The sequence below is a fragment of the Eutrigla gurnardus genome (genome assembly GCF_963514095.1).
Source record: "Eutrigla gurnardus genome assembly, chromosome: 21".
NCBI classification, from domain to species: domain Eukaryota; kingdom Metazoa; phylum Chordata; class Actinopteri; order Perciformes; family Triglidae; genus Eutrigla; species Eutrigla gurnardus.
Genome location: NC_139932.1, coordinates 15,117,608 through 15,144,988, shown reverse-complemented (window position 1 = coordinate 15,144,988; position 27,381 = coordinate 15,117,608). Strand labels below are relative to the sequence as shown.

The window sequence follows — 27,381 nt, the reverse complement described above, 5'->3', positions numbered from 1 at the left end:
AAGTCATTGTTGTTTTGCCTTGTGTGCTTCATTCTGTTTGGAGTTTTAGAAATGTTATGTAAAAGTGAAGGCGGGGGGATACCATATGTAGGCCACGGCTCATGCATTATATCCAAGCTGAAAGCAAATGGCTGCTTTTGTTAGTGTGAATGTGTGTGAAAAGAACAAAAAGACAGAGGAAACCAGTGTATATTTGCTTAATTGCATAATTTGCATTTTGTGCGCGTGTGTGTGTGTGTGTCCTCACACCAAGGAGGCTTTGGCCTCGATGTAGTTAGTGCTGCAGTCACTGACACACCACCATGTCGGAGGCACCATGCCAGTGCTTTCCCACCAGGCTATAATTGACTGTCTACGTTTAGTCCATTACTTTTAAGATCAGCACTGCAGCAAGGAAATGGAGAGTAGACACGATCAGAGATGGCAAAGGGGGAGGGGGGGGACAAGACACAGATCTTTTTTTTTTTTTTTGGTTGGGGGGGGGGGGGGGGGGAGTCCACTTTGTTACTAATATAAGTTACCCATGAGAGCAATTAGATACAGATTAAGAGGTTTTACAAGGACTGATAGGGACACGTACATCAATTAACTATTTTACTATACCCTGTGTGGTTTATAGTCTGGTTTACAAGCGCCCCAGTCTAGTGCACATTACTGCAGCAAGTCTAAGCAGGGCTAACTTGGAGTCTCTATAAAGGAACTTGTAGAAGATTATAGCCCAGCTGAAAGATCATCTTGACGAGCTCAGAAGCTAAAATATTTGGCTTGAACGTTGAGTTATCAAGATATTGTGGGCACAGGCATGTTTACTATGCATGGCAGGGGGTGTTGAGGTGAATGCATGGAGGCCTCCAGAGCCCTACTGCCAACCGAAAAAGCCTGCTCCAGCTTGACAGGAGTAGAGCCCGCAGTGTCGCTGTCCGTGGTGCTGAGATGCAGGCAGTGTCGCTGTCTGTGGTGCTGCGTTTCAGGCAGTGTCGCTCTCCATGGTGCTGAGGTTCAGGCAGTGTCGCTCTCCGTGGTGCTGAGGTTCAGGTAGTGTCGCTGTTAATGGTGCTGATGATCTGGAGGTGTTACTGTCCATGGTGCTGAGGTTCTGGAGGTGTTGCTGTCCATGGTGCTGAGGTTCTGGATGTGTCGCTATCCGTGGTGCTGAGATGCAGGCAGTGTCGCTGTCCGTGGTGCTGCGTTTCAGGCAGTGTCGCTCTCCATGGTGCTGAGGTCAGGCAGTGTCGCTCTCCATGGTGCTGAGGTTCAGGCAGTCTGTGCTGTTACCACAACTCCATTGTGTTAGTTATGTGGATGAGTGTAGGACCATCCATTGGACTGTTAGTCACTGGCGCTGTCCATGGTGCCAACTCTCCATTGTGCTGTCCACAGAGCTGTGAAAGTGAGGCACAGACTGTGGCCCAGTCCATGGCCATGTAACAGTGGAGGGAGAAGTGTTCAGCTCCTTTACTGAAATACGATTAACACTACTTGTTAAAACCCGAGAGGAACCGATTCTGGTGATAATTCTCAGTGGCTTCATCTTTCACAATGTTTCTGCATCGTCATTCAAACATTATTATTACAGAAAGGAGCAATTATAGCAACTTGATGTAAAAGTAGAGACATATTATGCCCAATGCATCAAAATGGAAAAGTAATCAATCCTTGTGCATAAATATTTCCCCTATGAGTGTCATATTTGTATATTATGTGGGTCTCAGTGGGGCTGTACCTGTTCTCTGACTATAATAGAAATGCTGCTTGGTTTGTTTAATCTATGACTCATCATATTTTAGAAAATCATCATACAATGTGTGTATTTATTGTTGTATTTATCTCGATAAATATGGATAAGTGGAATGTAGAAGAGGAGAAATGTGGCATTCAAAGTACTTCGAATCATTTCCCGCCCTCAATGACACAAGTTCAAATCTTCCAGCAGAGGAAATATTATTTGAATGTGAAACTCTGCTTTTAATTGTACATACGTGACAAATATGACCACGCGCACCTTTTCTATATTTGCTGCAGAATAGATAAAATCACTATCCACTCTGTGTGGCACTAACAGTGTGTCTAGTGGGCAACTCGCGCAGTCAATATCGGCTGAAAAAAATCAAACAGACATGCGGCGGTGTACAATATGTCAAATCAATACGTGACATATAAAGCTGTGATTCACACGGCTTCTTTTTTTTTTTATGGCGTTAGACGATGTCTTCCGCGCGCGTCATCGAGCTGTTGCGATATCACTGTAAACCACGACCTCAAGTGGCTTAATGCTGACGTAATATCGATTATCCGAATGTTTCACTTTGGAGGAAAAAAAAAAAAAAATCACTTGGATGCGCACTTTTTCCTCCCGCTCCTTTTCCTCCCTCAGTCTCTCTCCGTCTCTGCACATCCATTTCCTCCGTTCCCTCCTCGACTTCGCTCCCTTAACCGAGAGCTTAAAGGACTTTTTCTCTCCCCCCCCCCCCTCCCCTCCTTTTTACGACCAACCCTCTTTCACCCATCAACCGGATTTTTTATAGGACTGCTTTTCTCTAACCACCCGGTCTTTGGGCTCCGCCGTCGGGGCTGCTGAGGCTGGAGAGCCGTAGGGATCCAACCACAGGTGAACGGAGGTTTTACGACGCTGCGGTGGAGGTGATTGAACACTTTGAGCATCAACTCAGCGCAATCTTCGGGCACCGGCGCGTCCTTTTTACTGTAATATCGGAAAGGAAATTGAGGTCGACACACTTTTGGGACAACTAAATTGACAACTTGTGTTGTCCGAAAAAAACAACCCCGTTGCGTTTATTTCCAAACTGGGATTCCTAAGGAAGATGTGACCTTTTTTTTCTTCTTTTGCGCACCAGCAATCCGACTACAATCCGGAGCACACCCGTTTTTTTCTTCTCTCCTATCAGTTTGCTCCATCTTGACATGTCTTTTTGTGGGATTACACGCGGCGATATGAGCATTGCGAAAGGCCGAGCCGGATTGTGAGATTATATCGTCTTTTGCTCTTTTTATTCGTCTCTTCGGTGGAAAAAAAAAAGAAAAGAAGAGGAAGTGTGTGCTCCGCTCGTTCAATGGCTTCGGTGTCAAGGTTGGCGAGACGCAGAGACGCCAGCAGCTGGCCGAGAATGTCGTCAACTTTCTGGCTTGTGGTGCTTCTGACAGCGCTGCTGGTCCTCTACTGCGGTAAGTCACCTCTCGTGGATTTGGGCACGGACGCTGCGCAGTGGGTGACCGTGTCTCCGGTGGTGGTGGTGGTGGTGGTGGGTGGGTGGGAGCTTTTGACAGCACATTTATGACATGTGAATTACGACTGGCTGCTCTCAGCGTATTGATCCCACCAGTGTCATTTCTGTTTCTCAGACAAGAGGAGAAATGTGGCGTTATTGTCTGGAGAAAACACTTTGGACAGGAGTTTGAACTCAAGTGTCCCAGAGGCCTAATTAAGTCTCTCTTGGCTGCCTTTTTTTTTATTTCCCTCCACGTCTCCCACCAACAGGCTCATCTCTTGTCCTGAGGGCTGCGTTTCACTGTCAGACTCATTTACTGGAGGTCAGACAGTCACGCGTCTGTCATATTGTCTCTGGACTGAACACTGGTTGAGGAGATAAAGAATCCACATGAGACATAGAGTCTAAAAAAAAAAAACCCCCAGTCTCTAAGAAAAAGCAGCATTTGAGTTGGACGATCGATACATCTTACTCCAGGCTGTAATTCAACTCTTGCCTGCGGATAACCTGATTAAGCAAATATATGCAAACACACACACACAGTCACACAATCCCGCTCTCGCTCTGAGGCTACTTCTCTGGCCGAGGATGTCTTTTCATTTCTTGTTCCCTGGCACCCTCACACCTCCTCTCCCTCTCTCGCTTCCCTTCTCTGACTCACTTTTGGGGAGGTATCCAGCTGGCACCCTGTGCTCCAGTCTGTTATGTGTGGCGGAAAAAGAAAAAACGGATGTATGTGCAATAGCCACGATAAATAAAAAAATTAGATAAAAAAACCCTGCTTTTTCATTAGCCTCCGTGCTATTCAATACAACCGCCTCGTCTTTGAGCACATTAGCTGAGCTGGTGTTTTTTGGGAGCAGATTCATGACGTGACGTTACATTTTTTCTGGAGTTTTCCTCGCTGCCTCTGCAATGGCTCCTCTCTTTGTCGGAGAGAAGATTGAGTTTGCTATGTAATCATACAGGCCCCGGGTTAATCAGGGGCCCTCGGGGGGGTTTGTATGAGCGAAAGCTTCTGGGTCTTTTTCTTGTTTTATGGTGCCTGAGGCCATACCGATTGATCTTCTACTTGTGTCCAATCAATGTTTGTTTCAGTCAGCAGTCTTTGTCGCCCCCCCCTGCCACCCCCGTCCAACCCCCAGCAGACCTCGACCTCCTGCCCGGCAACACCTCACCCCTTCTGGAACTTAATAATCTGAGCAACAGTGATTCATCGATATCTCTCTCTCTCTCACTTGTTTGCTCCCCTTTAGTTTGAAATGCTCTTTGTGCGACGGCGAGGTCCTTTATCTTGTAAGGTATTTTTGGCTTTGTAGAAAAATGGTCCAGTCCAAACACATTTGATTCCTCCTCTTGGCTCCCCTTTGCGATATTTCTTTTCATATCTTCTCTTTTCTCTCAGCTTGTGGTCTTTTCCGGTAGATAAATCTCCAATCATCTGAACTCGCAGCCCAGCATTCACATGCGTTCCTCTTTCAAGCTTCTTCACATCCGTTTCCATTTGGTTTGACCTTCCTTATCTAGGCTGTCTTTCTGTTTTGTCCTTCTTTATATTTATCTCACCCTCTCCTTTACTTTTTTTTTCTTGTGTCCTTCAATGTCTCGGCCAGCTGTCGATTCCAGTCCTTCTTTTGTTAAATTACATACGACCTTATTTTGTCTATTTATCTCCATTTAATGCTCAGTTTTGCTTACTTTTTTCCTCCTCTTTGTCTTTGTTGCACATGTTCTTTTATTCGCTTCCTGTCCCATTTCTTTCACATCCTTTCATTTTCGGGTGTCTTTTGAAGGTCTGAGCTGAGCTGTATGTTATTCTGACAGAGGTCTCTGCTCTCTCAGCATATTTTTTTTTGCTGCCCTTCTCTCATCATCTCTTGTCCTCTCTGCTGTTCCACTGCTGACCTCTTCTCTTTTCTGCTCCTTTTCACTTCATCGTAGGTTGCTTGATTTTCCACGACACCAGCTATACAAGTGTGGTAGAAAAAAGCGTTGAAAAGGTGTTATCATTGCTGATTAATCCACAGATTCACTGGGTGGCAATTTGTCTTTTTCTATGAGCAATCGCAGTAAAGACGTTGACAAAAATTGGCTTCCAAAAAGCGGTCTTGAGGCCAGTGCCGATCTTCTGTTCAGGCGATTCTATGCAAATCTGGACTACTTCCGTATTCCGGTCCAGGTGGGATTGAAACATCTACTGCTCACCAGTCTGAAGGACTCCTTTTCCTGAAGTGTATGAGAGAGGGAAAATAAATGCTGTACAAATAGGAGAAATTGACATGCATGGTGTGTTGTGTTTTGTACCGAGGGCGATTTTGCTTCGCAGCGCTGCTGTGTTGTGCAGCCAAAAGTGGGGAGGGTTGAGGGGAGCTCTTTGATTATGCCTATGACTCATGATGCCTGTCACCTAGAATCAACATCCAACTTCGCATGATCCGCCGTCCACACTCAGGCCCTTCTCCGAGCAGGAGATTTAAGAGGGAGAGGAGAGGCATGTGGTGGGAAGGATAGGAGTAGTGGCCCTGAGAGAGAGGGAGAGATAGAAAGAGAGAGCAGGAGGTGGCCTGATATCCTCACTAATGCTTTGATAAGAAAAGGGATTGGTGTGGGAAGAAGAAAGGGATGCAAGTAGGGGGCGATGGGAGGAGGCGAGACAGGGATGGAGCTTGTGACTAATGAAAAGGAGGCATAGAAGGAGGAAGGAGAGAGATGGAGGGAGGAGATGAGTGAAGGGGAAAGCATCCTGCTGAGAGTGAAGCATGGTGGAGGAAAGAGTCAGGAAGAACGGAACAGAAACGGTGCAGCGAGAGAGATAAACGGCAGCAGCTCCACAATTTCACCGCGTAGGAAACTAATCACACGAGAATGCCTCGGTGCCCTCTGATTACATTACAAAAGATACATAAATAAATATATAAAAGCATTGTAATCTGTGCACTAGCTCCCTCCTCTGGATGCTCTCCGCCATGCATTTTGTTGCTGACAAAGCTCTTATGTATTCACGAGGCTGGTGTTCAGCATGGGGGGGGGGGGGGGAGAGAGGGGGCAGAGATAGAGCCACGAGGCTAGGCTAATCAGTATGCTAATCTGAGCTCGGGACAGCTGAGGAATGTAGCCACGGCCGGGTTCCTGGTTTGAACTGCAGACGGGGAGAAAAGGGGGAAGAGAGAGAGGAGCACAAGGGAGGAGGAGGGAGGAGGAGGAGGAGGAAGAGGGGTCACGTACAACTCTTTTCTTATAGCAACCTTCGGTGTCAAATGTGGCAATTTGCTGATTCATTACCGCCTTCGATTTAATCCAACGGGCGCTTGTACACACACCTCCATGCGCAGACAGATAGAAGCACTCAAGGGCAAACACATACATTAGAGATATTAATGAACACAACATCAAAGCAGACACATAGGTTATACTGACACACTCACACACACACACACACACAGGAGCACAACCGCATCCAAGCAATTATTGAGGGTCGCACATAAAAAGCAAACACCCACGATCCGCTTCTCACACACACGTGAACACCACCCCATTTTTTTTAAAGATATGCAGAAAGGTCGGACGCACACATGCATGAGCACGCATTGCACCGCCATCGGGGATGAAAGCTCTCTGCTTAAAGTCTCCCAGTGTTTCCTTCGGCCTGTTTGTTTACGACTCGCTGTCGTTTCTGCGGCTGAATCGATGGATTGTTGACTGTTGACTGAACTGCAGCCCGTGTGTGGCGGCGTGACGCATCTCACCTCGTCACCCGGACTGATGAAATCGCGGATACAGTAAAGTAAGCTGGTGATGTGGCTCGGCTCACACACACACACACACACAATCGCAGACATCTGCTTCACCAGCCGAAGAAAAGGCGACTCGGCTGACCTCGAAAGACACGAGACATATTTGAATATCTTATCTTATTTTCAGCCGAGCCCGGAGCCTCTTCCTCTGCAGGGAGGGAGACGGAGAGAGGAGTCGCTGTCAGGGAAGCAACAGAAAGGGGCTGCCGACGGCCCGGGGACGCACATTCATAATAGGAGTCAACTTGTTGAGCTACTCCACCAGGAAAGCAAAAAGCCACATTGTGAGACCCCCGGAAATGGGGCCAGAGCCCACATTCATATTTGAGCAGCTTTTTAGAAGGCAGCGTTGCAAAATTTAAGGAGCGCGATGAGTGTCATTTTGGGAGGGAGGGGTTCGCTGTAATCGCGTAATGAGCGTGCCACAGATGGAAAGTGTCAAGTTTGGTAAGGCGAGGAAGGAATATTAAGAATTGTGCGAGTGGCTGTATGAAATATTAAGCAGCGCTGGGATCTTTTTCAGTGTGCGCTGGGACCCATTGACATTAAATGGGAGATGGCAGTGTGGCCACAGGCGGTGTGTTTTTCTCTGCAGCCTGCACTCATGTGTCAACCCGTTGCCGCGTTGCTTTTGTCTGGCGATGAGTGAACGGCACAGTTTAGAGTTATGTGAGTTCCTCGTCGATGGGGAACTTCGGGTGTGCGGTCGCTGCTCTCGGCCCCTTCTGTACGGGCGACGGAAGTTTTTAAAAACGAGTTGATGTTTTCCCACTTTGGACTGCAATAACATCAAACCGGAGGGCTTTTTTTCTTTTATCGTGACATCGTGTCACAGTTGACAAGCATTACTTCCTCTCCGAACTGCAGAGAACATTTGTTATACTTTGTAAAGAGTTTCACCTTTAATTCTAAGAAATGGATGGCAATGCCGGGCCGTCCACATTATTATGGATGGACTGTCCTAAGACTAAAATGCTAAAAGAGTCAGTTAGAGGTCTGTTCATACATACACTAAAACACTTTGAAGCTAATATTAGCATGCTTACAGGCGGAAATAAGATGAGGACTCAGCATGTTAGCGTGCAGCCTAATAGCCTGATATTAGAAGCAGCTACCCTGCAATTCCCTAAATCTAAAAAAGAATTAGTTTGGATTTAAATCGACACAACACAGAAGTCACAGAGAATTATTTTGAAAATGATACTGCAGAGAACAGCGCATTGTTCTCTGCAGCTCCTTTTTTGAATCGATGAATGTTGGCCTTTCGGTTGACAAGCCGAATACACACAACACTTATAAATGCAGCTTTGCAATCAATGACAGCCTCGGTGCTCCTATTCTCAATCGTGTGTGTGTGTGTGTGTGCGACTGCCTCTTGTGAAATGTATTGATTGGAGGTAAACACACGAGGAAGAACTGCTTTATAAAAGAAGGATGTGTTGCCATTCACTGTGGCATTGTGGATGTGGACAAGTGTAAAGAAGACGTGTCGGCGTGTCGCCGCGGTAAACCCTACAAGTCAGCATCACGCCCGTGTTGCTGCAGTTTTGTTATCATCGCCTCATCCTTAGTGAAACGGCACACAGCCTGTTCCTCCCCAGCTGCTCCATTGTCTCAGAGCAGTTAACAGTTGGTGCACTTGTTTACACTGAGATGTAGTAAAAAGTTGCATTAAATCCGCTCCTCCGTCTCGCTGATTCTATTTCCCCTCAACACTTCGTTTTTGTTCCTCTCCCCTGCGATTTTGAGTCATTTCCACCCGCACTTTGTTAACAACCTACTGTGTTTTTTTTAAACATGGATGCCATAATAGCATGCTAATATGCTGTGACATTTACTTAATGCGAGAACAAATTGTGAAGTGTTTTGGAGTTTGCAGTTAGGCGAAAATATCGCTCCACGGCTAATTGCACCTTAAATGCTCCGTGTCCCGGCGTGAATTCATTTGGTGTCGATGTGACTTTAATTGCCATTTTAAAAAACCGCGTGTGTAATATTTACATATCGCATTGTTAGTGGTGTATGACTGCCGAGCTCAACAGGTCGCAGTCAAAGAACGTAGATGACGGCTCAGGAGCCTTTGACGAAGGGAAAGTGATAAATGGTACTTTTTCTTGAGACGCTGTAAATTATTTTCAGACCGCTTAATTAGGTCGGGAAACCAGACGGCGTCTTGCACGGAGCGCTCTCGCCTCGGGAGGATTCACGGATGTGCACTTTGTCGTGTTTTTGCCTGGAGCCAGTAAGTCCATTCAGAGAGAGATGCTAAAGCTACTCCCCCCCCTTTATTACTGCAAAAAAAAAAGAAAAAAAAAAAGCAATTGCTTGGAAGAAAATGCCAGAATGGTGCTTTGAATTCCTGGAGGGGCCCATCACGGAGACGCGGCCCACAGAGCTGAGACAGCTAGCATCTGGAGCAAAGACATGGTGGTAAAGTGGAGAGAGAGAGGGAGGGAGAGAGAGAGAGAAGGGGGGAGGGATGGAAGAGAGTCAATGAGAATGAGAGAGCAGGAGATGGAAGGGATACAGACAGAGAGCACAAGGGAGGCAGAGGAATGGTGAGAGTGAGACGGAGCGAAGGGGCTGACGAGGGAACAGTAGAGAGAGATAGAGAGAGAGAGGGAGAGAGAGAGAGGGGGGGGGGGAAGACGAGCATGGGCAATGAGACAAAAGACAGACAGACGAGAACACTCAGACGGTCCACCAATTGACAGCCGGTCGGGGAATAAAAGTCGGCTAACACAATGAAGCAGTCGGCAGACAGACTCGCCGCGGAGTAGCCGAGAGGCTCTCAGAAGTAGAAACAAATATTACATTAGAAGAGACAGAAGCCATTTGTCACAGTGGGAGGCCTGAGAGGTAGTTAAGCTGCGGAATGTGGGGACCAACGGCCCGGTTGATACATGTCGCCACGAGGAGGGAAATTGTGCCGGAGTCAACTCCGCTCAATCACCCGCCCGTTGTCCTTCAGTGACTCCGGCACGGAACGAGATAACACAAAGTTTTACGCCCGGGCCCCAACTCTCGAAGAACTTGTTATGGGGGCCTTGAGGGGCCCCTTCCTTCCCTCTCTCCATCCTTTTTTTTTTTTTTTACCCCCCCTTCCTTGCAGCACCGCCATCCACAGCCACCATTCAATGTTAATGTTTCTGGAATATAAATCCGCCGGACGTTTATGGCCTAAATGACAGCTGTACTCCGCCTGCACCCGGGTGTCGGAGCCGGTTGACATTCTGAAACGGTTTCAAGGATTGTTAGAGACGGCCAGCCAGCCAGTCGGTCACCTGGTCAGTCAGTCAGTTTGCTCCTGGCCCCGAGCCACTGGACGCATTACGTGGCTCTGGATATGAAACGCACTTCATCAAATAAAAGCCAGAGTTGAATGTTCACGGTAACAAAAGCATCTATTTTCCTGTGTTCTCCCCCTCTCCTTCTCCCTCTCTTCCCCCCCCCCCCCCCCCCCAAGTTAAGCTGCCGACACTATCTGTGATTGATATGGAAATTACAATGCGCTCGCCCTCATTTATCTTGCACTATTGCTTGGTGCTGCTCCAACGACCATTTTGGGGATGCAGAAACGATGAACTGATTTGTGGCCGCTGTTGTACAGAGCGAAAAGGGATGAACTGTAAAGATTTGATTTGAGACCCTGTATGGCGCCGAGGATGAGGAGGGTAAAGCAGCCGTACAGGCGGAAGCCTCGATATGACTGGAGGCATGTACGGAGTCCCAGAAGTGGCAAAGTCACCAATCAGATGAGTCAAATTCAATGAAATAACTGTTTGTATGTATGGCTAGGAAACTTAATGTAACAATCACACATGACAATGAAACTTTAGATTTCATATTCTTACTTTGTGTCTTTTTCCAACACAGCACTTTCAGCATATCATGTGTTTGTTTGGACTGATATTAAACCTGATGCTCGTTTACAAACTTCTCCAAGGTGACCCAACATTTAACGATTGCATTATTAAATTTTGGGTCGCCTTGGAGAAGGTTGTAGGACTATTTTGCTATTTATTTTAGCTATTTATCAATTATTGTAATCATACAACAATGGTTTATCTATAACTTCGAGTTAACTATTTATTATTTGAATCACAGTACAGTTTAGCTAACTAACTGCCTATTCATTACGGTTAGCTAACAATTTAAACTTTTTTATCCAAAACTTTCAGCTATCAATTTGAACGGCTGAATCAATATTTGTATTTATTTATTGCATTTTCTACCTCGTTGATGAATATGTTGTATTATGTCGCCTATTGTTTGTCACTTACAAACACAGCTCCACTTTTTTTTAATCCAACAGATGGAGATGACGCAACGTACATTGAAAAGTTTATGAGAAAATGTCAGGGTAGTCTAAAATAAGCAACAAACTAAGTGTGGCATCAAAGCTTAAAAAGCTCATTTGAGTTTCCTCTGCGATGGCAATGTTTTTAGAAGTTAGAATTAAAAATCCTTGAACTGGATGAGCCTGATCTCGCGGCGCGGCAGCAGAAAAGCCAACGGAAAACACTGGAGGATGCCGGCTGCTTGGAAGGAGACGAGGCAGTCACATTAAATAAGCAGCTGAGCTGAAATGTTACTTTTTTTCGAGCTTGAACACACTCGCTATGAGATTCTATCTTTTCTAAATTTAACCGCTTTCATTTAAATTGAATTGCAACACACTTGCTGTATAAGTTCAAGTTTTCGCTTTATGGCAACGGGAGTGTTTTGATGGAGACAACTGTCTATCTTGTGCATAATCATAACCTCCCTCTCACGCTTGTTTTATGTATTTCCAACTGGCAGCGATGGAGATGAAGGCAACCTTAGACTGTGATCCAATCCCAAGTTTTAGCGCCGACAAACCTGTATGTTTGTCTCGACCTTGACTTGGCCGCCGGTGATACAAGTTTCTGTACATACTCTCTGCCCTTGACACTTCCCGAAACTATTGCCTGTATGCCAGAGAATGACAAAAAAGTAGATCCAGCTTGGGGGATTCGGGGCTTGCCAGACTCTTTGATGTACCGGTATCAGGCAGTAGCTCAGTGCTTGCCTGAAGTGTGTGTTTATGTGACTTTTTTTTTTGGTTGCATATTGATTGAAATACTTTAATTGCATTTTAATTGCTAATTTGTCGGTCCACCACCACACCGCTAGTATGTCATTAGTCTTTAGTAGAATTATTCACAATCGTCATATGTAAAGCGAGTTCATTATTCCAGCTAAATATATTCGGAAGGACCTGAATGTTGAATATATTTAAAGGTTCTTTACCGGGGACTGTCGTGTAAAAGTGGGTGAAGACGTGATCCGTTAAAAGTGGGTGAGGATGATCCCCGTCTCTTTTTCTCTTAACCCTTCTGACATCGTCTGAGGAGAGAGCGTGATGAAAAGACAGAAGGTTAGCGTTACTTTAAGGGGCACAGTGAGAGTTCTCAGGGATCTGCAGCTGATGCTCCTCTACACGCTGAAACATACTTCCGTTACGCATGCATGGCAGATTGGGAAGCCATCTTTTTCCCTCCCCCTTCACGCTATCTCTTTGTATACGGTATTTCCTCCCTTCCCCAATCTCCCCCCAAGAGCCTTTGGCAGTGATAAACCCCTCCATTGTCATTGTGACAGCAGAACATGCCAGTTATGCCCGCCTCTCCGGGACTGAAGAGCTCATTACGACTTCTCAGCGGGGATCCTATAGGCAACAATGTATGTGATGTGCATGTGACACAATCGGTGAAATTCATGCAAATGCACTCCGTTATGAATGATATTACCCATTGTGACGCATAACAATCGCCTTATTGCCGGTGAACTCCGTATCTCATGTGGAAACCTGCATTTATGGAGTACAAAAAGCCATGGCTTCTTTTGATTTTCAGTTTTTTTTCCCCACATTCTTTGCCTGTATTTGTATGATATCATCTTGGAAAATATTCAAATATTATGATTGTAGGAGCTTGGTGCCATTTGTGACTCTCAATTTGAACTCTTCAATTCAATCTCACCTCCGAGAATTGCCTGCTTATTGGATTTGTGCCTTGCTGTTGATATTCCAATCTTTACCCAAGACCCTGACACTTTCCTTTAGTGTACTGAAGTACAAATTTGAGGTAATTTTCATCTCATGCTACTTAATACTTTGAGTCTAGTACATTTCAGAGGGTAATATTGCACTCTTGACTTCACTACATTTACTAGACAGCTGTAGTTGCAGGCTGGGATCGGTTTCAGCCCCCCCCGCCACCTTTAACAGGATAAGCAGTGATCGATGATGGATGGATGTAGTTGCAGGTTACTTTATGAATTCTGATGCATTTTTTCAGATAACTCCCCGACATGAATCATGCCTTGGAGAAAACCAGTCAAATATGCGATCCGTGAAAGTTTCGGAGATGTGTTCAATATGAACAATTTGTGACTTTGCAGAAATGTGTGCTTTAAAAGTTGTCTTTATTGTAGGAAATCCAGTCCAGGGTGGCATAATTTGTCCTTCAAACTGTAGTGGTGCTGCATACTAAGTAGTATATTAGGAGACTGGCTTGCACTAGTGAGGAAGTTTGTCTGAAAAATGTACTCATAAATCGTGAGTGTGCAGGTTTCATATTACTGGATTATCAATGATGAGGCATTTCTACAGATTTTGTATCAGACGCTAATTAACAAACATATTTCTTGTAACTCTCAAACGATGAATAATAGCTATAGATAGAGTTGAACATCAACCAAATTGCACTGCTGTATTGAATCCTGTAAATATTATGGAGCGGGGGGTTTGATTTCATTTTGATAAAAAATGATCCGTTAGCGCGGGATGATGCATGTGTCACCGGCTCCCCCAATTAAATGCGAAAGCTCTCGGTAGCGACCGTCGGTTGATGAATCAATCCTACACACTCACATAAATGTAATTACTTCATTTGTCAAAGTCCGGGGAGACCACGTCGAAGCAGCCGGAGCCTCCGCAAAGAGAATGAATGGAGGGAACTCTTGGCCGTTTCGCCCTGGTCTTCATCTCCTGTAGTGTCTTTCCCTGTACAACTTAATCACAGCTATAATCATTCCATAAGAGCAGAAGTTATCATTTCATCCATTCCCTTTGGCCTGTGGAGGACATTACACACAGGACATGAGTTTCCCATCAAAGAAGATGGTGCCCCAGTCTCTCACACACACACACACACATTAATGCTTGCTGTATCCTCTCCTGAAGAAGGGCATGTATTATTCAACAACATGCAAACATCAATTAAAGAAGGATCACATCATAAAATGAGATTTTTTTATGTAGGTGGGGATGGCGGGGGATGACATCTGTTGTTATGGGTACCGTGGAGGGAAGGTCTTGATTAGACGATGGGCGTTATTTTTATTTATTTTTTTTGTCTTCTGATCCCATCTTGCATCGGGAGGACAGATGTTAGCAAGCTAATTAACAAATCCTTGGGCGATGTCGAAGTACGTCTTCGCATTCAGAGGCTGCGAGGAGGGGGGGGGGGGGGGGGGGGGAGCTGCTTCACCGTAAAACACAGTCGGGATCTCAATACACATGGCATACAAATATCACTAGTGCGTGCAAGAAAGGGCCGCTCATTCTCTCCCGGCGCTACAAGCCACCGCCTCCTCATCCCCGGATTCTTGAGAGTGACACGCGAGTGCACAGGGGAAACCAAAGTGAGAGAGGCGAGGCGGAGAGAGGAGGTGGGGGGGGTTGACTTGTTTTTTTCTCCTTTTTCCTGTTGACACTCTGTGTCATCACCAGCCGTCAGCTGTTGCCGTTTTATGTGTGACGAGACAGAGGCATTTGATGAATCAGATTAAAGTCAATACTGAATATTTCAACCTTTTTGCATCAGACGGGTATGTAATAATTATGAATCCATTTTCTCAGCGGGTTGTAATGCTGCATTTTACCCCCGTTTATTATTTATATCTGTTTACAATGGCTCTTTAAAGGGGCAATACACCTGCTTTTACACATTAAGTTCAGTTCACTCGTCATGTTGAGGCTTTCAAAAGAGCTTTTTAATGTCAAACCCTTGTGTTTTCATCAGTAATATCTTGACTTTTACATTTTTAAACCTTCAATAATGGCTGTATTACCTGCTCTGGAGAAACGGAAACAAGTTGTGCACACAACATGGACATATCATTACCTTAATTTACACATAATTGCCGTTACGGAGCAACATTATAATTCATTTGGAGTTTGTGGGCATTATGAATGTGAGTAATAATACACTCTTATTTTAGCTCCGTGTTTGGTCTCCACCAACTCCCGTGGGAAATATCTGGTTCTTTAGCTGCTAGCTGCTTTTTTTTTAGAGCTTGACTTGTAGAGTTATTTATCAGTCTAGATTATTTTGTGTGTGTGAGAGTTGCTGAGTGTTGGAAATATCACAGTAGAGATGTCTGCCTTCTTTCCAGTAGAATGGGGCTATATGGCAATCGGCTTGTAGTGCTCAAAAAAAACAACAGGAATCTTTCCAGAAATCACAAAAGATAATCCGCAGACCTTATTCTTTGAAAGCTTTATCATAGGCGACTGGACTTGCTTTATGTTTTTGAAGACGTCTCTCTTCTTCATCCAAGAGGCTTCTTCAGTTCTAACTGACTAGTGGGGAGTGATATGAGGACTGTGGCTGGGAGGTTGTGTCTTCAACCATCTCTTCTGTTGAGAGATGGTTGTTCCAGGTCTTCTTTAACCCCATTAAAAGGGTTTTCTCCCTATTTGACTCAGTCATCCACATAAGTATATAAACACGTCCTATTCTTGTAAGGACATTGTTGTAAATTACATCCCGGAGGTTTCCCTTGACCTGAGCCTCACCCCACTTTTCACCCCTGATACAATCATAATCTTTGTCCTCGCAAGTACGGCTAAACGTGACCACAAATATACACACACGTGTACGCAGAGTATGCAAATGAGATAGTGGAGCGAGAGCCAAATAATGAATCTACTATTACGGGGAGATGAATAGCCAGGAGGGTGGATGTGGAATTTCTGGATTTCATAACCCCGTTCTTTTGTTGTATTGTCATCCTCTGTAACGAGGTCGCCTCAAATCGCTCTTCACCCGCTGGAAATCTGTGATGACAAGGACGAGGAGTATGTTAAGAGGGAGAAAAAAGGAGAGAAATGTAATGTCGGTGATGTAGCGTACTCTGACGCCAACAGATTTAGAAGAAATCTTGGTGGAAGCATTGAACTCAAATGATTCATCCGAAGCTTACGAGTGAACACACCTTTCTGCACACTACCGCTCCGTCTTTTGATTGTTCCCGCTGTCCGATATGGACAGGTGCCCCTCCTCCGCCCTCCGCCTCCAGCCACAGGAAGGGGGCACTAAGATCTCTGAACCGCCGGGAGAGATTAACGTGAAGTATTTCTCTCTCCGCGGTGGTTCACTTCTGCTAATCTAATGCACACATTATTCAGCGAAGGGCTCCTTGCATCTATTAATGGAGAGCACAGCCAGATTTATCGCCCGGGTTTAACTGTATGGCAAAATAGCGCATTAAGCAGATGATATCACGGCGCATATGAAATGATTATGCAGGCTAGCAGGTAGGAGGGAGAAAAAAACAGAACGAGGGCTGAGGGGACCTGCTTAATTAAATGCAAGGTCCACTGTTATACATCACCGTTTTTTTTTTTTTCTCGTGCACAGACCACTTAATGTAAACTGTGAGGAACGGAGCGGTTTCCCTTTTTTGCTTCTCTTCTAATAGTAAAGAGCTGATCTGCTGCGTTTTATCCGACCTCCACCCACTCCTCCTTATTCTTCTTCTGCTGTGTCATCTCCACAAGCCACCGTGCCCAAATTATGCCTCAAATTTCCTCCCGCTTGCCGGATTTTCACAAAAGAAAAGCGGATCAAATGGCCTCCTCTGTTGCTCATCTGTAATGGCCTCCTCCTCCAAGAGGGAAGATCGCACTTCATTAGTTCATTAAAACTCCAGAAATCTCTCGTTTGGCGTTGCCGAGTCGACCCGTTTGTACTCTAAACAGCTCAAACTGACACTTATTGACTAAATAGGAGCCACGAGTGTTCCCACTGGAGAGCTGAGAGCTGTAACCTCCGCTTGAGGACACACTCCGCCAACAGCTACGCTTCCGACGACCCGGCCCTCCTCTGGTACAACAAGACATCCAGACTTCTTTATTGAATAGCCCTAGATGTTGCAAAGAGGGAAAGTGGGAAGGGACCACCGGGCGCTGCCAAAAATGGAACAGCGGCTCCAGGGTAAAGCAGTCAAGTATCGGCGTCTGATAGGGTTGTATACAATAGGTGGCGGAGTGTATAAATGTATTTGCTTTATCCTATATGTACAATACATAGGAAGAGGAACAGGGAACCCCCATCCCTCCCTGCAAGTAAAAACGTCATCGTGAACACAGTCCACGTGGTGGTGAGGTGGCGAGGGGTGATGCCTTTGTGTCTCTGGGCCCCAGGCCAATCTAGAGCCGGTCACGGCGTCCCAGAGGAAATGCCTCCAGCAAGCACCTGGGAGAAGTGTCACAAGGGGATTTTACCGTCCCTGACCCACCGAGTTGAATCCCCCAGACAGACTCTCCTTTGAGAGGTCTAAAAATATTCATGGTTCATTATGAAACTGTAGCAGACTGGATGTCACAGTGGTTGATTTGGCTCAAGGTCCAACAAGTGAGAAGTCATTGATGTTACCACTTAAACACCCAAAGGTTTGGGGAGAAAAAGTCTTATTGCCCCCCCGTCATCTGGTCCCTGTGCTACTGTTTCCCTGATTAAGAGCTTTTTTTATCATCTCATTTCTCCAACCAACTAGCTAATCCAAATGTTCTCTCCGCGCCCACAGGGAAGGCTTATTCTAAGCTAATGAAAACACAATGATTCTTAGCTTCAGGTGTACAATAGTGTATTCCTTTTTAGCCAGTAGATCCTCCTAATCCTACGTACTGGACCTTTTAAATGTTTATATAGTGCTTTATATGGTGCTTTAAAGTTTGTACTGGTGCTTTTGCCTAGTCATGCAGTTAGAATCTGTGTCACAAACGCAGTCCAAAACATTAGCCGCTGTCACAGGCAGCAAAACCTTCAAACGGTTGCATCATTTTTAAAAAGCAAAAAAGAGAGCCAGATCTGGACTAGACACCCAAGCTGTGAAGAGCCCTTTGAGCCGGTGGGAGAAGCTTGGTTGCTGATTGACCTTGTACCAGACGGTCTCATGTGAGTGCTTAGCTGGACTTTTAACTGCTCTCTCTCAGACACACACACACACACACACACACACACACACACACACACACACACACACACACACACACACACACACACAAACACACACACACACACATGTATATTAGGTAACATTGACTGACAGAGACTGGTGATTCATCCACACAGTGAGACCTCCTTGTGCTGCAGAAGAAAAAAAGAAGCATTCGCAGAAAGATGAACACGGAACGCCGTCGTTCGGCGGGCACACCCACGATCAACGGCTCCTACGGCGCTACGACCCTTTGTTCCCCTCCGAGACGCGAGCACACGTGTGCACACAAACAAAGAGTCGCATGCAACGCGCGCCTCATGGCGTTGAATAAAAACACCTAAGTGGCTCCCTTGAGACGGCGTAGGTGGGATGTAGACTGTCGGGACACTTCCAAAACCGGAGGCGCATAGTAAGTCAGCGTACTCTTAGACAACAGGCTCCTAATAGGCTTTGCCTCAAACGAGTGGGAGTGAGTTTTTGAAAAACAGGTCTGCGGTGGAAAGCAAATTCTCTAATAGCACCCGAGCTAGTGTGTTGCCATGGGAATAAATAAAAGCTGTAGTTTCGTGAGCTCCCCCCCAGAGCTTGATATATGTTCAAAGTAAATAACCGGCTGGTGGAGATAACTTTTATTTTGAAGACGCATGAAACTATTCCTTGTTTTATTTAATTTTATTTTACTTTCATTCATTAAGATAAGATAATCATTTATTAATCCCACAGTGGGGGAATGTACAGGGTTATAGCAGCAAAAGGGGATAGTGCAAATAACAAAAGCATTATAGCAGATGCAAAATACAAAGTGCAATAATAGAAAAGGCGAAAAACAAGTTAGATTAAGCAATAAAAAGAGGGGAATAAAAGGCTCTAAGTGAGTAAGAGCTGCTACAACAGGCTGCCACTACGTGCAGCGCCGGAAATAAACACATAAAAACCATTATGACATCATCACATCTCTCCTATCTCTTATACATGTGCAATCCTAGCCTCAAGTTCCTTCTTTCCTCTCGCTTCCTTTTATCCGTGCCCATCTCTCTGGCAGAAAGCAGCTATAAAGTGCTTTATGTTACTGTAAGGCTTCTGGCCTCAAACAACTCTTGGTCCATTTTGCCTAGTCATGCAGTTAGAATCTGTGTCACAAACGCAGTCCAAAACATTAGCCGCTGTCACAGGCAGCAATTCCGATGTGATTTAAATGGAGAGGAAACGTGTACAGAAGCCAATTACCACTTCTTTTTTTTTGTTTTATTCTTACTTAAAAACCTCGGGCGTACTCTTCTTGTTCTGCTCTTTCTCTGTTTATCCCTTCATCCAAATCAGCAGAGGGGAGGGAGGGAGAGGATGGAGGCACATGTGGAAGATGGAGAGGAAAAGCAGTGGAAAGACGGTGGATTGAAGACATGCTGGCCAGGATCAGGATGATCACTTTTAGTCCTGTGGGAGAATCATGTGCCTTTGCCCTGAGTACATTCATGCCACCATACTTGGGTATTCTCTTTGCAATGTTTTCAAGATATTCCATGGGTGGAGGGACCATTAACAAGGTGGGTGGGACCATCTAAGGGGGTCTGGCTTCCTCCCCCAGAATGTTGTGAACATCTCATTTCCTGTATTCTGGTGCCTTTTAATAGGTTGGTTGATACCTGTATCTGGTTGTACTAGCATGAGAAATAAATTGGGTATATTTAGTAATGACAGCCAGTTGGAGTGATTGGACCCGGATCACATATTTTAATATGCTAAATTACAGAAATTAATTTGCTGAGTAATGATTTAAATCTTTAATAATAACCACTCTGTTTATTCACACAAGGATCTCCTTATGCTTTCAAGCAACTGAGATTTCTGTTCAATTCCTTTTCTTTCATGGTGACGTCTGTAGTTTATTGGAGAACCCATGGGGTTCTGCCACTCTGAAGAATCCCCAGGACCTTCTGTGTCTCAGAGCTAGATTATGTTGTTAGACAGTTATCTTGGTGGTTTCACACACATTTTCCACCCACTGCTACAGAGGAGCACTCCACATAAATATTTAGGGCAACATTTCATGGCAAAAGGCATCAATATGACAGGCACCTTTCATGGAAAGCAATAGAGTTTTGTGTGCAAGCAAATCTTTCAAGATCACTGGATAGAGTCCAGATACCAAATCAATAGTTACATATTAAAATTACATTTTTTTAAAGCCCCAATTTAAATTAACTGACCTTTCCAGAAGACCTCAGGTATTCAGGAATCTTGTTTCACAGGTGGGGAGTATATTGCACTTTTAAGATGGCACCTAACTTCAGCTCCCATCTACTATTTAATTGTGCAAGGTTCCAGCCTTCGGTATTGGCTCATGAGGTAAAAATAACCCCAGTGCACTGTAGGGGAGGAACCTCAAATTTATCATCTAAAAAAGTACTGTCCTTCTATATTTTGAGGTGTGTTCTGGCAGAGACACAACGATCTTGGGCTTTGCAAATCAAAGCTTGGACTTAAGTCCGGTTGGCCTTCAAATGGCCCATAACAAAGCTTGCCAAAAACAAAAAGACCAGGATGGCTGATGTCAGAGTCTCTGATATAATACAGGTTGCCGAGGTACAGGATCGGGTAGGAAAGGACATCGTATGATGGGCTAGGAGAAGAAAAGCAATAGAAAAGGCTTCATTTTTATGGGTTTTGCCTTGAGAGTGTCCTTGTGCGCTTTGCATATTTATGATGGCGAGGGGACAGGTAGAAAATCAGAGACAGGATTTAGAATAATTCCCAATTGACCCTCCAGGCAGTAAAATTGTAATAATCCAGAAACCATCTGATATTCAAAGGTATATTAACTGAGTTGGTTCACTGTCTCTTTTCTCAGTGGCTGGTTATTACACTGACTGAATGAATGATCATGCTTTACTGCACTCTTGCATGACTTTAATTAAATTACATTTTTACTTCATTGTATTTTATTTTGAGCTTGCGGCTATTTTTTATTTCCCAACAATACCCGTTTCAACTCCAACTCAGGCCATTTACTTTCAACAGCAAGGCAATTCAATCTGCTCTACATAAAACTGAGAGGTAAGAGCAGATAAGAAACAAGGCCATATGAAGAAAATGCACGAGTAGGTTTTAGAAAGAGGTGAAATTAAATTAATTACAATATTAAAATAAAATACAGTAAAACAAGTTGAACAGTTCAGTGCAAGATATGAATAAAATGTTCCATTTTTTAAAACAATCTCTTGCTTTCAGTTTGATCATTAGGACATTTGACACATCCAATCTTTAATTTATTTGATGAATACTTACTGCTTGTACTGTTTTAGACCATAGTAACCTGGTGTTTCATCTGCACTTTAATCTACACTAGTGGGAGCATGTAGATGTTGAACACAAGAGGTCTGACAATAGAGCCTTGTGGAACCCCACGTGTAATTTTCTATTACCAGTCAAACACAAAGTACCCACAAATAGGATTGAAACCAGTTTAGAAATGTGCCAAAAACTCCCACCCAGTATTCCAGTCTGTCTTGCATTATTGTAATATTACAACACTGGAACTGTTGCACTGTCTTTGTTTATGTGGTCCTGAAAACATCAAAAGCAACCGTTTAGGGAGGATGTTTAGTTGTTGAAAAACAGCCTTTTCAATGGTTTTATTTTAGATGGAAAGTTTGATGTGCAATTGCTTGCAATTGTTCAGTAGTGAATTGTCCTTTTTAGAGTGGGTTATAATTGTGGTTTTTAAGGCCTGTGGGGAATAGCCTGAGATTAGAGTGTTTTTTTTCCTGAAGATCTTGTGGCATGACGTTGAAAAAGCCTGAAGGGAGAAAACCAAGGCAGTAGGATTGCAGGTGTTGCGCAATTTCCTCAAGCTTTTGTAGTTAATGTCAGCTCGTCTCATTTTCTGAATTTTGGTGGTAGTAGCATTCAATTATATTCAATTTTAAGTCACAAAATTGACAATATATACAGCGTATGACATCTTCTGTAGTTGTGACCCTCCATCGAATAAGGAAAAACTCCCTTAACCTAAGGAAGAACAGAGCAGGCATCCTCTCCCGGGATGGAAGTGCAATAGATGTCGTGTGCACCGAATAAATCACAAAAATGACATCATAGTCCATCCATATGCCAGAGAGAGAGATAGGGTTCCTGTCCGTCCCTTCTCTCCTGTCAGGCGGGTTTGTTTTGTCTTGTTGTGAATGGCGGCGAGTCGAGATGTGGCAGTGCAGCGGCTCCATTAACATCACATGTTAGAAATGTTCCCTCAGAAGTGAGGAGACTGATGAACCAAACTGTTGGTGACCTTGCTGGCTTTATCAGTCTCATTCTCTCATTTTGTCATCTTGGTTATCAGCGAGGTTTTAGTGAATAAACTAGGTTTGGGTATTGGCAGACAATGTTAGAGTGACCGCGAGGGAATTTAATGCCAGCGTTAAAACTGCAGTTTGAGACTTTTATGAAAATAGCTTTTTATCCTATTTGCTCAGACTGTCGCTCTATCCTGACAGATGTACATGAGACAGATAATCTCTGGAAAAATCAGGCCACACTGATCAAATATGCATACAAATTTGGTAAAATTAAGAAAAAAAAAGAGTTTTCTCCGGCGGGTTATCAGTGCTTGGTGCTTTAGACCTAAACAGTGGACTAAAATATGTTCATGCAGAAACAGAATCAAGCTGCCTCATTTGACAGTTTCATCAGAGTTCACAGGAGCGGTGATTGACAGCATTCGAAACTTCTCAGCACTGATTAGTTGTTTTTCTTCTGGATGGAATATTGCCAAAAAGAAAGGAACCTGCATGTTTTCCCCCCAGATTATCCGTCTCGTGTCCTGTCAGGATATAGTGACAGTTTGAGCAAATAAGATAAAAAAAAAAAACGTGATTTGTTTAAGTTTCCACCTGCAGCTTTACCCAGTGCTTCCATTTTATCAGTTAATCCCAACAGGGGTGAGGCGGGGGTGAGCGGGGGGAGTGATGAGGGAGGAGGAATTAAGAGACTGACTCCATGAGCTGACTGTCAACATGCTGACACCAAGGCTGCTGTGTGTGAGGCTGTCGCAGACTGAAACAAAGATGGTGCATCAGATCATCGGTGCTCTAATTCCTTTTGCTCCACATGAGACCTTTTGTTTGTTTGTTGCCTTATTCTATCGGCTTGCATGTAACACTCTCACGTCAACCCGCAGCAGTCATCTCCACTTCTGTCTCGCTGAGATTTATTCATTATTTCCGACCTGTTTCCCAGCTGTAATGGTGGGGGTGACTGCGGTCTGTGTTTACGCCAACCTTTGGCTGTGTGGAGGTCAATGTTGACTGAGCCGAATCCATAAATTCTTGCCTCCGTCGGTGTGCAGTGTTTCAACCAGATTATCCCAGCGGAGAGAAATCCCATTCACAGCAAATGTCTGGGTTTTTGTTTCAGCGAGTCCTGGTGAAAGTTATGATGTCATTTAGGAATAGCTGTCCGTCTAAATCATCTGCAGCATCCGACTTCTGTGGCAAACGTGTCTTTGTCGCTAGAAAGACTCTGATAAGCAGAGAGGCATAGTGCCGTCCAGGTCTCAGTCCTGTCTTCAGTGACTGTTTGGATTGTGTTAACATAGGTAGCAGAAGCCAGTTCAAAGTAGATAAGTGGAACCCAGAGGTTTCATACATGATCGTCCCGGTGGTTTAGTTGCAATAGGAAAACCTCCTCAGATGTGTTGTAGTTTGACGTCATCACAGAGGGAACACATTGCCTCATTTTCAAATATTAATTTAATTTAAAATAATATATTTTGGGGGTTAAAAAGACACGCACTAGCCCAGTGGAGTTTTTTTAGTTTGTTTGGTGTTCAAATCAAGTAAAAGTGCCTGTCGACACAACACTTGTTTATTGACTCGAGAGGATCCTGAGTCATTCAACCCTTTTTTTTTTTCAAAAAGTCAAACCGGTTTGACACATTTCCGTCACATCAACATCATTCCCGGGCCCTCATCAAAACCTGCTTCAAAACTAAGTCCCTCAGCAGGAAGCTGTCAAGCAAATCACTGAGGGAGTACAAAGTGCATTGAAGAACCTCCACAGATCAATTTCCTTTGTGATCAACCGAGCTTGATGAGATAAAAGTGCTTCAAAACGTTTTAAAGGCAAAGCTGTTTCCCTCTTTGTCTCCCCAGTCAGCCACTTTGAAGGCTGAGGGCTTTTTTTCCTCCCCTGTTTTTTTTCCCTTTTGTTGACGACATGGGGGGTGTGGAAGTGGGCTTTTCATTTCGCAAGCACAGCATGACGAGGCCACTAGTCATTGTATCACACACGAGGATTGATGCCATGTCAGATATTTCCATTGATAAAAATTCAGAAGGAAACCCATATGTTTACATGATTGTCTTGAATCAAAAAGCACAGAATCCATCCTAGTATATTATCCTCACTAATTCTGACGTGTGAAGAGGGAAGAGGCCGGATTGTGGCATCACAATGTGTTTCAGGAATTAAACCTGCATGGGTGGTGGCACCAAGGCTGCTGTGTTAGCCACCGATCCTGCCAAGCGAAGGCCCCCGCCACATAAACAGGATTTCCCCCCCTTGACGGGCAGGTTGGCGTCGCGGAGCCCCCGTGGCCCTTTGAAGTGGCAGACTCCCTGGACCTGATCCCCCCGGATCCGCTCACACACACATTTGCCAGGACCACAAACACACACACATATTCGCATATTCACATTCATGCATGGGCACATCTGCACTGCTCTCGCTCAATCGAGCACCCAAAAAAAATACAAATCCGATCTTCCCTCCGAGTCCAGCAAACACGCACAAGGAGCGCCACATACACCAGACTTCCATCTCTGTAGCCAGCGCTGATAAAGGGCAAGCAGGAAGCTCCCAGACTGCACCTGGCTCTGTGTTGATAAAGGAGCGGGTCGCGGCTCCCAGCATGCATCAGGGTTGGGCCAGGAGAAGAAGGATGAGATTGACTGACAGTAGGGGATATTAGAAAACCAGTTTTATCTTGTCCGTTATTTATCATCACTGCTTCTTTAATGCATTTAATAATCATGACCTCATAGACATTTCTGCATAATCTACTAGTTTCTTCTAGGTCTACTAGGTTTTTTAAATATCACCCTCTGAAGCTACTTCATGACTTCGCTAATTGCTGATTGCTAATTGATTATTATAACCTTCTTATTCTGTTGTCCTTAATTTCTGATGCAGAATCCATCAGAATCCATCTAATTGGCATTTGTATATTTATAACGTGAATATAAAGTAAGCGTTTTGATGCAAATAAGTGGAATTACACTTTAATATCAACATAATAATAATAACTAATAAGGTTTTAGGAACCCCGGTCTCTAAAGGCAGTCCTTTGCACAACCCGGCACACGCCCTGACCTTCCTCTGACCTGTGAAGTTTAAAAACGTTCCACTGGATTGATTGTTGCCAGTGAATAGAGAAGGCAATTACATCCCATTTAAAAAGCACTTGGGAGAAGCTGTTTTGTAGTATATTTTTAGGAGACTGCAATTGCAAGCTGGCCTAAGCTCATATCCAAGCACCACACACACACACACACACACACACACACATCGGCGTCCTTTCAGCTAAAATGTGGCAAATAAATCGCTGCAATAGTTTAATTAATTGGCCCTCCCCGTCAAGTGTTTTCCTACATGATTTAAATACTTCTCGGCCTCTGAATTTGCAAATTGACAATTATAATTATTGGATTTTGCCTGGAGGGGAGAAAGCTAATGATGTGAGCTCATTTTACTGGATTAATTTAATTTTTATATTTGGAGATTGCGCGTGCTAATTGATTATCTTTAATCTATCTAAATGCGGGAGTCACATTGCCCGTGGCGGTGCAGATTATGTCACGCCGCCGGGGCGTTTTCCGCTCGGGTCATTAGACAACAGGCACTTCCTCTTAAAAAAAACCAAAACATGTTGCATCGGTCGTCTGCCCACAAACTGATAGGTGTTTGTTATGTGTCCGTGGCAACGCCGGGATTGATTACACCCCGAATGGTTGAGGAGATTAAGAGAGACGGGGACATGAATAAAGACGGAGCTGGGTGGGAAGTACAACTGAAAAGTGCAAGAGAGTTAATCAGAAAGATAAAGGGAAAGGGAGAGAGAGGGGCGCCAGAAATCAAGAGAGAATCAATGGAGAGAGAGAGAGAGTGAGTGAGAGAGAGAGAGAGTGAGAGAGGCTATCAAAAGCTTTCAACTCAGTGCCGAGCTTTTGAAAGGAACTTCATCAAAATTGTTCTTCTCAGCCCTCCCCGGCCGCCACCTTCCCTCCTGTTGACTGTGGGGCGCTCCATCAGCCAGCGGCTCGGCAGCAGCAGCCATGGTAATTGAGTTGCCTATTATCGATTAGCTCGTGGCAGTCCTCCTTCATTCTATCTGTCACCATTAGCCCGGTGAGTGAGGGGACGCAGGGGCGCTATGGAGGGAATTCGGGGCCGCTTTGATGGGTGCGAGGCTTCTGCAGAGGAGAAAGTGGAGAGGAAGAAATCAAGCATGATGGAGTGGGAAAAAGTAGTGCGTGTGTGTGTGTGTGTGTAGACAGACAAAAACGGCAACGCCATCCAGGCAATGTCTCAGGAAGAAATGAATTTGTCTGTTTTTAATATAGCAGAGTAACTTAAATTTAAACATTTAATATAATAGAGAACAATAGTTTCTGCAGTGATGCAAAAAAAAGGACTGTATTTATACAGGTTTTGCTTGAGATTACATCCAATCACTTTGAATAAAAAAAAAAACATTATGCTCATATAAGATGAAGTTAATGGTGATGATCCATGTCATGATCCAAAGTTTGATCCTTTTAATATTATACTTCTCACAAGAGAATTCAATAAAATATGAATATAGGAGGGTAAACAAAAGTGAGAGTATCTTGGGATGTGGCTTCTGAAGAACATTCTCCAAACAGACTCACAAGGTGAAATAACACCAGCATCACTGTCATGGCTAACAACTCCCATACAGCACCTTACAACAAGGCTGTGAAAATGGCCTCTTGGCAAAGGTTATGTGTCTGTAAAGTTTATTTTTTCCCACATATTTTTGTCTTTATTTTGCCATCACCTTGGCTCCTATACTCTTTTCTCATCTTGATTTG

At 44.4% G+C, this 27,381-nt stretch overlaps 1 protein-coding gene across 1 annotated transcript in view; it reads left to right on the top strand.

Moving 5' to 3' along the window:
* Positions 1-2,913: 2,913 nt before the first annotated feature.
* Positions 2,914-27,381, top strand: part of LOC311032100 (chemokine-like protein TAFA-5) — a 116,167-nt gene continuing 91,699 nt past the window's right edge. Inside the window, exon 1 of the mRNA XM_084038733.1 lies at positions 2,914-3,183. Within this exon, the coding sequence (XP_083894859.1) occupies positions 3,072-3,183 (112 nt within the window). The 5' untranslated portion in view covers positions 2,914-3,071. The remainder of the gene's footprint in view (positions 3,184-27,381) is intronic.